Source organism: Astyanax mexicanus, chromosome 9, assembly GCF_023375975.1.
Source record: "Astyanax mexicanus isolate ESR-SI-001 chromosome 9, AstMex3_surface, whole genome shotgun sequence".
Lineage (NCBI taxonomy): Eukaryota > Metazoa > Chordata > Actinopteri > Characiformes > Acestrorhamphidae > Astyanax > Astyanax mexicanus.
Genome location: NC_064416.1, coordinates 27,583,806 through 27,594,962, shown reverse-complemented (window position 1 = coordinate 27,594,962; position 11,157 = coordinate 27,583,806). Strand labels below are relative to the sequence as shown.

The 11,157-nt window shown below is 36.1% G+C and overlaps 1 protein-coding gene across 2 annotated transcripts; it reads right to left on the bottom strand.

The window, feature by feature from the left end:
• Positions 1–2,092: 2,092 nt before the first annotated feature.
• Positions 2,093–10,640, bottom strand: LOC103030798 (arrestin domain-containing protein 4). 2 transcript variants are annotated; one of them, XM_007254464.4, is made up of 9 exons: positions 10,419–10,640; positions 8,600–8,899; positions 8,436–8,505; positions 8,156–8,303; positions 7,387–7,489; positions 6,680–6,936; positions 4,520–4,676; positions 3,567–3,730; positions 2,093–3,428 (listed from the first exon to the last, which is right to left on the bottom strand). In XM_007254464.4, the coding sequence occupies exons 2-9, from the start codon at positions 8,886–8,888 to the stop codon at positions 3,384–3,386; spliced, it is 1,233 nt and encodes a 410-aa protein (XP_007254526.3). In that variant the 5' UTR covers positions 8,889–8,899; positions 10,419–10,640; the 3' UTR covers positions 2,093–3,383. The 2 variants fall into 2 exon arrangements, with proteins under 2 accessions (XP_007254526.3, XP_007254527.3); XM_007254465.4 differs by having other exon boundaries at positions 8,436–8,502.
• Positions 10,641–11,157: the final 517 nt, after the last annotated feature.

Sequence of the window (11,157 nt, the reverse complement as noted above, 5' to 3'; positions counted from 1 at the left end):
AAGATCCATTTCCAAAAAAGTGCATTAAGATATAGTTCCTCCAACACTGGAAAAAAAATCAATTAGGAAAACTAGACAAAATATATGTGAATTGAGGCATATTTGCCTATATTAAGCAAAACAATCTGCCAATAGGGTAAGCATTTTTTTAAGTAAGCAGTCTCAAAATCCCAAAATGACTGAAATAAGACCTAAATCAATCAACATTTACTGATATTATAAAATTTGACACAGGAATCAGAATAAATTGACTGGTGACTTTTTGTGCTTATTTTGAGTTAAATTATTTAAAATCTAGTAAAAAATTTAAATAAGGCTTATTAAGACGATATATTTTTAAAATAAGCAAAAAAAAAAAAAAAAAAAAAAAAAAAAAAAAACTTACCATGCTTAGTAAGACAAAAATTCTCATCAGAGAAAAAAAAATAAGATTTATTGCCTTGAAATTAAAAACTGTCACTTGCTAGGATTTGTTTTTTTTTTCCAGTAAAGTCTGATACATTTTTCAAAAAGACAATGCAAAAAACACAGTTTGCAGTTTTGGTGTGTCTCCAGCAGAGAATGTTTAAAGAACATCTTTGCATTTTCGATATTCTCTAAACCTTTCTTTATTTCGCCATCAAAGAACAACTCCGAATGCACAACTCAACTGTATTTGTTTTATGTTTGTTTGTTAAGGTCAGATCATAATCAGGAAATCGAATGGCCACTCCATGTCCACTGGCCCATTTTAGAAAATAGGCCAAATGGTAACGGTAAGACAGAGGAAAAGTATTTTTGAAGTGCAGGTGGTTCATATTACCTTGACCTTTCCCCTAGAGCCTGCAATCTGAACGGTGGAACAGTAATGAGATCACTGTGGCAAGTACATGCTCTCTCCACGTAAACTGATTTATGTGTCTGTTTACATAAGTGCCGTGTCCAAAGGGACCGAGTTCTCACTGTTGGAACAGTCAGTTGACCACTAGCGTCAACGGCGTCCGAGGCATATCATGACAGCTCTCTGGAAAACACAAGGAAATGATCTTTCATGACAAGCGTGTCGTAAATCAGCAAAGTCTTTTACTTAGTTATTCTGCAGCACCTCTTCCCTTGAGTATCTAAACTTTGAGAGTGGTATAATTTTGATTAATGCACACCACTGACACTGACTTACACTGGATTACAGCAGCTCTCTTAATGAGAACCTCTAGCTCCTCAAAGCACGTCCTCTTCCCTGTGCTGGAATGTCTGCTGATACCAATTCAACCCAATTCATTTCAGAATGGCACTGCTCAATGGTCAAAATTTTGTTGGAGAACATTGGAGCTAACCGTGACTAAATGCATTCATTAAATCAAATCAAGTCAAATAATTAGTTATATAGTACTTTTGACAACTGATTTTGTTGCAAAGCAGCTTAGAGCTGGAGGAGGAAGAAAGCTTAAGAGGAACCAAGGCTCACATGTACCTTCTACTATTACATATCCAGGCTAAAATGTTAGGGGGACCCATCCTCCTCTGGTCAGATAACTTATAAATGAATGTAAAAAAGTGTTATTATACATCCACATATGTCTAATATATTAACATGAATAGCCACACCAGCAGTGGAAGCAGTTAGAAAGTTCAGAGTTAGAGTTCATGTAAACTTTAATATAATCCGTCGTGGAGAGTGAGCAACTAGTCCGCGGATGGGCAGATAAATTAATTAAGCAAGCCAGTCATGATATAAAATCTCTAACATATGTGATTATTTAGTTATGGAAAGCAAACTTTAAATGTTTTTTTCTTCCACTTTTTGTGTGCTTTGTCATTACTTTTAACTACTGTGATTAACAGTGACTAATAATCAGATAAAAAGGAAAATCAAATAAAAAAAAGGTTTAAGAAACTATCTTTGTACTAATGTTGAAATTGTCTGAGGAACACAACCTAACAATATTAAAAATAGTAGTGTTTACATGAACAGTTAACCTGACAGTTACATTCATTTTTATGATTATTATATATTTTTAATAACAACAAATGTAAGCAATGTAAAAATGCACTTGGCTCTGATTCTCAAACACTACCATGCGTCATCAGAGTTAGAAAAGACCCTGAAAAAGGCTTTAAATACATTAAATTTATTATTGAAAAACAAACTGGTTTCTGTTCTGGTGGAACAGAAACCTTGAGAAAACATGAGTTAGATATATATTTACTATTTTACTAGTATTGATTGAAATAATAAAACAGAACTTGTTAACGTAAGCTTCTCAAATACTATGGCTTGTTTTGGAACAGCTGGTCGAGCTGACACATTTAAGGTGGAATTTAAGGTGGAAGTGAGCATGCATTTACACACAAAAAAATAAATAAATATGCAAATACATTTGTGCATGTGAAAATATTTTGTCGCTTTACTGAAAACAATATTTTACAAAAATACTTTTACAAACCAAACAAAATTCCCTTTGGGTTCACATTTTTTCCAAAATAAGAACAAGACATTTGTTCACATTTCAGTATTTCGGCATAATGGCAATTAAGTTAATTAAGAGTTATTTATATTTAAGTTATTAAGAGCTTATGAGGTGTAGCAACATTTATTCAATACATACCTGCACTCAAGTTTAGCAGTTATGTAAACATTATTAGCTCATTATTCTTAGCAAATTGTGGCTAGTTTTGTAGTGAACCAAGTTTATGAATGTGACCAACAGAATTCTGAGAACTACAAATTCACATAGCTGGTGGTATTTATACTTTCTGAGATCAGCAAGGCACTGTGAGTGAAGTCATAATCAGAACATTTTAACATCAGATTGGATAAAGTGGAACTAAAAGTAGTGTTGAGCAGCAGTTAAATCCAAGTGCAAAGGGCTTATCAATCAAATCAATGTAAAGCCCATATACATGTAAAGTGCTTTTTGATTTAGTGCATGTATTCAGAGAACAGCACTGTTGCACTGTATATGTTCTCACAGCAGGTATTCAAAGGAAAGAGTAGTAACAAAGTAAACAGAGGTTTTGTTCTTTGTCAATGACAGCAACAGTCACTCTAGTCACACACTCTAGAACAATTCAAAATGTAAACAGGTACCCAAGCTTTTGTTGTTTGTGTGTGTGTGTGTGTTTTTCAATGATCTTTCACAGCCCACAGGCACTATAGACTGCTATAGCTACTGTAAACATACTGTACATACACAGTTACTGGTTACAGAATACATCCCTCTTGGTAAATCTAATCCAAATCTAATATACTCTTTTAGATGGTCTATCAGATGGGTCTACATAATGTGTTCCCAGCATCCGAGTCTCCATTAATCCAAATAAGTGATGTTTTTACTTTGGTCTCCTTCAAATAAGGAACAGCAATACATAAAATGTCCTTGGCATCCATGTGTTTGGTACCTCCCTCAGACAGAAAACACTGTCTGATATTCCATTGGGTTTGGGTCAATCTGCAATAAACAGAAAGCATTAATAACTTTGGATAGAACTTATATTGTCACTGTTACGCAAAACTTTGTATCTTTAAGACAGTGGAATATGGAATCCGCATGACTATAAGATCAGGTGGATAAAGAAGAAATGCTGACCTCTGAGTACAGTGGAGGTGGACGGAAGCGAAACTCATGAATGTAAGAAAAGGTTTGGCTGGCTGGCTGCCTCTCCAGTTCTTCTGACTGCTGAGAAGGTGAAACAGGTGGGCGGTGCTGCTCAAACTCCTCTTGTGGCACAACATCTGCATAGTTTGGAGGAGCTAAACAAGCAGCAACAAATAGACAGTTAGTCATTTTTATGATAAGGAATCAGCTACCAAGTATTTATGGAAAACATTCTGTGATGGGTCCTAAAGAAGTTACACTAGTGAAACACTGTGATGCAAAACTAATCATGTTTCAATCCACAGTAAAATGCAGAGTAGCTTGTTGACTACATCAAGCTTCATTATTTAATTCTTGCTTTAAGATCTTTGTTTAAAATTCTAGTCTTCTATGCTTTAACATTTTACAGCTTTTTTTTTTAGTAGTATAATGCTCCCCCACACACAACACGCACTTTTCAGAAATGTCCCTTTAAGATTGCAACACTTCCTTGGCCTGCCTAGTCGCCAGATTTAAGCTTTAACACGAGCAGCTTCAGCAACAAGTGTGCATGATCTACAGGCCAAGTTGCAACATCATTGGGCAAGTTTGCAGCAGGATGCCATATGTAATCTGTATGCCTCCATGCACAAGTCTACTACAACAGGGTACTATATTCCTGTCCCTTTTAATCAAATATTTAATCATATATCATCATTACACTCATACAATACAATTTTATAGTGTAGATTATTTGTTTGTGCAAAGGACAGTGCCATAAATATTACTTTATGTCGTATCTGTTTAGTTCAAAATCATGTTTCAAGATGTCAAACATTACCAGAATATCAGCACACTCATTGTGAACTCCAACACAACTCTGCACTACAGCTTGTGTAATGTGGCATAGTAAACTAGTGATGACGCAAAGGACATTTTAATTTATTCCCTGTCTCCAGTCGTACCTTCAGGTGTGTCTGGAAGGGTGAGAGGGAGCCAGCCGGTGCTGAATCCACTGATCATGCTAAGGCTGCGGCTGGCAAAGTCATTGTAGGGAGTAGTGCCAATCACGACGGGAAACTCCACCTTCAGTTTCTTGGCACCTGGTATCTGAACTATAACCTTGGACAAGGAACAACAACAAAAACACAGCTGAAACACAGATACAGCAGTATTTCGACTAGGTATAAAAACCTTTGTACCTTGTACTAATTTAACAGCAGAAATATGACAGTTCTGATCAATTAATTACCATATTTTTTCTTTAATGTCCTTTTCCATTACTTATTAATTTGTTATGATGTGATGTAATAGACAACTTTTCAATAGATACCTTTCACAAAGTAATATTTAACATTTTTGATTTCACTTCACTTTTACTTAACTTTGATTCAGACCCAATTTGTTGCCTTCCTGCCTCAAAATCTTCCTGAGCATTTTTTTTACACATTTTAGGCAGAGCCAAAATGTTTTGCTTCACATCACTCATTGGACTGACCTAAATAAATTAGAAGGCTGCTGAAACACCAGTGTCATTGTGTGCAGTCAGTTGACTTTTACATCACCATGAACTGAGAAGCTGCTACAAAAATCACACCTTCACTCATGACTAAAGTTTGCAGTGGAACCACATGGACAAAGACAAAGACTTCTGTAAGAAGTTTTTTGGTCAGATATTACAAAGATGTGTGGAGCTGTAGCAACTGTTAAACATGATGATGGTAGCAATATGTACCATTTTGAAACTGTTGCATTTACTGCACAAAGTGAATGGGATAATAAAGGATTATTCAGCATAATCTCAAATCATCACCTAGATGGTTGAGAAACAAACTGGTGTCAACAGGACAGTGACCCCTAACTCACGTCAAGTGTGGCTATACAATTATTAAAGCGGGCAAACATTAGGGGCTTATTAATGGCTTTCCCAATGTCATGAAATCAACCCTATTAAAAATATGTGGAATGTGCTTCAAAGTCAAATACATGGCAGGAAACCAACAAATAAAAACTGAGGTCTACTGGGTTAAAGACTCCTCCAGATTCTGGCCAAAAAAATTGAAGGCTTTTAAAAACCAACAGTGTGCTGTATTTATATTTTTGACCCTGCCTGTGTAATTATTTGTGACCCAATCTGTTCTGCTTGAATTTTAAATAAGCTGAAAATCCCTGGATATAAAAGACTCAAGAAATACTCAAACCAGCCTGTTCACAATCAACAGGCTGGTTTGAATATAATAATTACATGAATTATTATTTATGTTTTTATATAATTTATGTTATTATATATTATGTATTTAGTATTTAGTGAGTGTACACGAGAAGATAGCGTCTGTCTGAACCCACACATTTTTTTTTTTGTGAGCAAAAGTATTGGGACACGTAACAGTCAGGTAGGGTTTTGTTGCCCAGGTGTGTCCTTATAGATTAAATATTCAAACCATAAACAGTGCTCAGATTCAGATTTGGGTTTTATCTGTGCATTTATAGTTACAGGAGTAAAGACATGAAAACCAGGGAGCTCTATATGGGTAAAAACACGCAAATGTGAAGCTGAGAGAAGATGGAAAAACAATCAGAACCAAGTGAATTCATGAGTCTACAGAAAAGTTTTGTCTGTGAATTTAAAGGAAGATGAAACAAAACTGATTGGAAGATCCTTTATCATGCATCAAGATAATGACCCAAAACTCACTGCCTGGAAAAGCATCAAAGAAGAAGAATGCAGAAGGTTAGTGATGCTGGTGGGCCACAAACATGATGCAGTTACTGAAAGCAAAAGATTTGCAACTAAATATTAAGTCTTATTTATTTTAAACTATTATAAGTTTATCTGTTCTAAGACTTTTGCTTATAAGAAAAATGGGTTATCTTCTGAACTGTGAATCAGATCCAGGTGTAAATACTTGAAAATAAAGAGTAAAATTTGATACTTTGAACCTGAAGCACAGCAAAAACTCAGTGTGGTAACTATTATAAATTAATATTTTCATAGCCAAGGTTTTTGCTCTGAATAACAATAGTAAGAACACTGGGCCCCCTGGCAAATCCACAAATTTAGCCACAATAAGCAAAACAGTCATTTAAAAAGGTTTAAAAAGTAAAGTGTATTGTTGGCTACTTACAGCTAGCGAGTATTCCACTCTCAGGATGTCAGAATTAAGGATGGAAGGAGAGACTGGCGGTATCTTCAGTGTTTTTCCGTTCCATGTGACGGAGCAGCCAGACGGGACGTGATTACCTCTCACACTGGCCACTACCTGCTTACAGCTTATAGTCTTTCCTTTGGCTTTGTAGGTCTGGATCTGGTATATTACCGCCTTAGGCATGACAAGTCGAGAGGAGCAGTTCTCAATTTCTGCATAGATTGGAACTAACTCTCCTAAAATAAACAAACAAAAAATACAAAGTACATTATTTGGTCCTGTTGAAGTTTTTTAGTTAAACTATTTCAGTAAATAAAAAAAAGTAAATAATAAAAAAAAGTCTGTTTAATGTGGTGTTAGTCTACAATGTGATGTAAATGGAAAGTGGTATTCAAATTCCTCTAAACACAATATATGCATCATCACAATGTGTAACTGTCTGCATGACTGTCACTGCAACACTGCAGTGCATTAAACAAAATGGACCTTTGGTGTCTCAAGACTAGATGACATTAAACATTAACATTAAGTACCCATGTAATATTGCACCATCAGCAGCCTACCTCTGTGCTCAGGTAAGTCATCCAGATATTGGTCAGCAAAAAATAAAAGAGGGCAGAGTCTGTCACTGGAACATGAATGGTGCATATAATGAGGAGGATCAAGTTTTCTATGAGGTTTCTTACCATTATTGTAACCTGTACGTTCTATGTTGACTTTCAGGGAGACAGGACCTGAAGCAAGGATCCAACGGCCAACCATCTTCTCATTGTTTTCTGAAACAGGGCACTGAAAAATAATAGTTCACAATTTATCAGAGGAATGAAAAACTAAAGATCTGTATATTATGGTCCTACTGATTTCTCTCTTATGATAAAAACTAGTGATACTTTTTGAATATGGATTGACAGCTGCCTAAGTTTACTGTAGGTTAACCATAATTTAAAAACAGAAATAAAAAATAAAATTAAGACAGATTATGCTATGGAGGCAGAATTTGACAACACCTGGAATGACATCAAACACACACTACAGATAATCACTGTAAAAAATAGGGAGAAGCAGCCCGCATGGATGACAATGATTAGACATAATAGATTTTTTTACAACTGCATAAAACAAACCAGACCACATGTACACAGTGTAACAAAAACATGAACCTTGCACCAGACTTTCAGATATGAAAAGCAATGACAGTGAAACTCTATAAATGTGACTTAAATATTGTGCCAAGCGTTGTTTGAGCCCTTTCAAAAAGGTTTCCCTTTTCAGAAAAATTTGTTGTTTTCTTTATTAAGGTAAGTATTATCTTCATAATTGTATTAGCTTTATTTTAAGTACATGAAGAAATCATGAATGAAGAAATATAAGTCAGTCCCTCAGTTGAAACATCTGCAGAAAAAAATAAAATTATTAGACTTCTGTGGGTGTTTTGTTTTTCTGTAGCATGCTCACCACCAATTCTGGAGAATTGACATCAACATGGCTGATGATAGGGAGCTCTCTGCATACATGTTGATCGTGGTGGTTTGGCCTTTGCAGAACAGCCTTGACCAAATAGCAAACACTGCCATGCTTTCCAGTAAAAGAGGACACAAGGTGTCTGCAACACAATAACAAATGTCTGAAGTTAGCATTCTGGTGGTATGTGGCATTTACACCAAACTAGATGCAATACACCTTCAGTAGTGAGGTGTAATTTATTGAAAAGCATTCCTCCAAACCCAACAGTTACCTTTGAGGTAGTTCCAATTCAAAGGGAATCTCGTGCCGCCCTTCTTCAAGCATGAGTCCATCATTATCTGCTTAATGAATGAACACGTGGTCAATAAAAGTGGTCATCATTTTCCAAAATTTTATTTAACACCAAAATGATGTACCTCGTTTAAAATGACCAACCTGTTGCTTCCAGAAGTGTTTTTGACAGACAGAGGTATTCCCTCTCTTCAGCACACTGAAATAAAGATGAAGGAGTAGAGACTAAGCTAAAAGCACCTAAAGTTCGGATTTGTGATCCATCAATCCAACCCACTCGGGCACATCCTGTGACGTGCAGTCTGATGGCTGTGATTTGAATAGGTACAGAAAGGTCTATGAGGATGTGTCCAGACACAACCTCCCCAGAACTGTACCCTTTCCCCTGGTCGTTGTCAAAAAAGAGGCCCAGCATTTTCACTTTGTCAGCCATCTTTGGGTTCACTGTTAATAAAGAAGATTTTATGACTATCAAATAAACTTTGTGAAGCAGGTTATATCAAGTGTGCCACAGAATTTACTAATGACAGGACGTTCATTCACTCTTTTCAGTCATTAGATACAGCCAACGATTCGAAGTTGACTCTTCAGTCTCAGCCTGTCACGATAACATTTTTTGTGGACGATATATAATCCCAGAAATAATCACAAACTTTATTATTGTCAGTTTAAGACCACTTAAATGGCACTGAAATAATGTTAATAGAATATACTATAAATTAACGTCTTATCTGAAATCTGAAAACGGTAAATCAGGGCCCTAGCGGTTCGTCCCACATAGCTTGTTTTAACACGGTAAACACGCAGGCTCACCTGTGAACAGGGAAAGAGCTAGCGCTGCGGTTAACGGCTAAAGCTAAAGCTTTACTGCTCCTTACAACATGACTGGTAGAATTCATACATAAGGCACACAATTTTTTGGGAAAATTGATAGATTTTAATTGCGCCTTATAGTGCAAAAACTGTTCACAAATATAATAGTGCACAGTATTTCACCCAAACATACAAATTAACACAATAGACAATATCACAATATCAGGTAATGTCCAATTATTGTATGATAAGTCGATAATGTAAATATCGTGACGGGCCTACTTTAGTCTTTATTAATTTAGCTAGCTACAGTTAACTATATATGTAAAGCTAGGGGACCACAAATGACCATATTCTATACCTGAGAAAATTATAACAAACTAGATAATTAGCTAAGCACTTAAAATACCCTAAACACTATAAATAAATACAGTGTAGTGGCTACTATAGTTAAGTAAAAGTTTGATTCATTTAGACGGTTAGAGTCGTTGAATCGGTTCATAAGACCAATTCATTTACTAAAGTAGACTCAAAACTAGTTAACGTTACTCATTGGCAAATGAAGGACTGTGTGACTTAGATTACATGTTTTTTTTTATACTTTGTAATTTAACTGAAAGGGTTATTACTGAAAGCAGCAAGCCAGACTCATCAAACTAGTTAATTATTAACCCAGACCATATAAAATAGTCTCGTCTTAGTCTAATCATCTTTTAGCAATGAGAGTTTTGACAAAAAGTAACGTTTCAGCGGGGTCTTTTCTTACAGACACATTTATTAGCAAAACAATCCACATTTAAGCCTGTTATAATGTTGTATAGCCTATGCTATTTTTATGCTATTTTATTATCAAAGCTTATTATTAGCAATGTATATAAGAGCATGTAACATTTACGTTCTAAACACTGTGTGGTAGCTAGGTAGTAAGTTAGTTAACTTAGTTATGGTATGTAAAAGTTTGATTCATTTAGGCGAGTCGGTTCAAGAGACCAATTCACTTACAAAAGTAGCCTTAAAACGAGTAGTTGTTGGCACATGAAGGACTTTGTGACTTTAGTTAGTTAAAGTTAGATAGGTTAACTAACTATATTCACTGTTTTCCATACTCTGTATTACAACAGTAAGCGTTTTTGTTGAAAGCCAAACTCACCAAACTAGGTTGGCTACTTCCCAAAGCGCTGTATGAACCCGTACATAAATCCCAGCGAGCCGCCCAGAGCTTAGTGGGCGTTTCCTCCCGTGTGAATACTCAAATAAACTCTTAAAGTAATACAAATATCGACCATTTTAAGCACTTAAAGCGCGTTCTCCTGCGCAATATAACACTTCTATCACCTGTATTAGCTTCTTCGCCACGCCCCGAAACAAAAAAACGTTGAGACTTATTTGGCGATATTAGGCGGGGTTTTGAGTGCAGTAGTTGTGTGATTGGACAGAGGCCGTTTCGCTCCTCTGACGCCACACGCACGTGCACAGGCCGGGAAGGCGTGATGCTCTGATACGGTCCAATCAGAGAGCAGACAGGACGCGTGAACAGGCTTGTGATTGGTTGGTACCTGGCGTACAGCCAATCAGACGCGTTCACACTCCACGTGGACAGGCGGTGGCGCGTAGCTGGTCATGTTTGTGTTTGTAAAAGCCGCTGCCGCTGGAGTTTTGTTTTCTGCTGCTGCTGCTGAGATTTCTGAGCTCTTGCTGCGAGCACATGGGTTTTGTGTCGTACGTAAAAACGTAATGATAACTTGAAGGTTTGTTGTGTTTAGTTTGTTAACTGTAATAATTGAAGCGTAATAATATTACACTTATTTAGTTTGTTTATAAAGAGCGCTGTATAATCTATATCTTATTATTTGCCCAAATTAAATAAATATCGACACCTTCCTAAAATA

Coding starts and splice junctions, on each gene's coding strand:
- LOC103030798 (XM_007254464.4), bottom strand. CDS start 8,888: ATGGCTGACAAAGTGAAAATGCTGGGCCTCTTTTTTGACAACGACCAG. Junction 8,304..8,435: donor GAATTGGAACTACCTCAAAG/GTAACTGTTGGG, acceptor ATTGTGTTGCAG/ACACCTTGTGTCCTCTTTTA. Junction 4,677..6,679: donor GAGTGGAATACTCGCTAGCT/GTAAGTAGCCAA, acceptor TCCTTGTCCAAG/GTTATAGTTCAGATACCAGG.